The sequence below is a fragment of the Pygoscelis adeliae genome, unplaced genomic scaffold, assembly GCF_000699105.1.
Source record: "Pygoscelis adeliae isolate BGI_AS28 unplaced genomic scaffold, ASM69910v1 Scaffold431, whole genome shotgun sequence".
Taxonomy (NCBI): domain Eukaryota; kingdom Metazoa; phylum Chordata; class Aves; order Sphenisciformes; family Spheniscidae; genus Pygoscelis; species Pygoscelis adeliae.
In genome coordinates, this window is record NW_008824047.1 from 102,086 (window position 1) to 102,983 (window position 898).

At 68.6% G+C, this 898-nt stretch overlaps 1 protein-coding gene across 1 annotated transcript in view; it reads right to left on the reverse strand.

The window, feature by feature from the left end:
• Positions 1-117: 117 nt before the first annotated feature.
• The window catches only part of CPLX2 (complexin 2), a 1,168-nt gene continuing 387 nt past the window's right edge, over positions 118-898 (reverse strand). Inside the window, exons 2-3 of the mRNA XM_009333509.1 lie at positions 488-663; positions 118-315 (exon numbers count right to left, since the gene is read on the reverse strand). Of these exons, the coding sequence (XP_009331784.1) occupies positions 118-315; positions 488-663 (374 nt within the window). The remainder of the gene's footprint in view (positions 316-487; positions 664-898) is intronic.

Here is an 898-nt window from a genome sequence, read left to right on the forward strand (position 1 = left end):
GGGTGAGGGGGTGGGGGGCCCGCCCCCCCCCCCCCCAGGGCCAAGGGAACTGATGGAGGGGTCGGAGGGGAGAGGGCGCCCGTGCCCCAGCACCCCATGGCAGGGTTGGCGGTGCTGTTACTTCTTGAACATATCCTGCAGCGGGCCGGGCAGGTACTTGAGGACGGTGTCCAGGATGCTCTCCTCCTCTTCCTCCTCCTCGTCCCCGCAGCCCGCCGGGATCGCCTTTTTGGGGCGCGTCAAGCTGCCCTCACACGGCTGCTCCAGCGCGGCTTTCTCCTCCGCCTCCTTCTCCTCCTTCTTCTTCAGCCCGTACTGCAAGGACACAGGCCCTTAGCAGGGCAGGCAGCAGGGGCTGCCCACGCTGTGCCCCATGCCTGTCACCACTGCCTCGGGCCACCCTCCTCCCTGGCCATGCCGGCTCCCTGCCCCAGCCTCGCTCCAGGTACCGTGGGCAGGGGTGGGTGCAGGGAAGGCATGTGCCCACCTTGTCACGGATCTGCTGCCGGACTTTCTCCCGCTCAGCTTCCATGCGGGCGTGCTTGGCTTTCCGCTCCTCCTCCTGCTGGCGCAGGGCCTCCTGCCTCTCCTCCTCCTTCTTCTGCGCATCAGGGTCCTTCTCCTCCTCGCCCCCCAGCATCTTCCCCATGTCCTTGGTGGCCCCTGCACAGCACAAGACCCTTGGTCCCCAAGAGTGCTGCAGCCTGGCGCTGGCTGCCGAAGCCCATGCAGAGGCAGGGAGGGCATGGAGCCCCCCGGCAAGGACAACCCGGGACGTCCCCACGGCCACCCACACCAGAGCTGGCTGCAGACAGGCTCTGCAGCCTGCGGGGATGGGGAGTGCCGCGGGCTGGCTGCGCTGCCCTAGTTTGGCGTCAGCTGGGGGAGACGCCGGCAG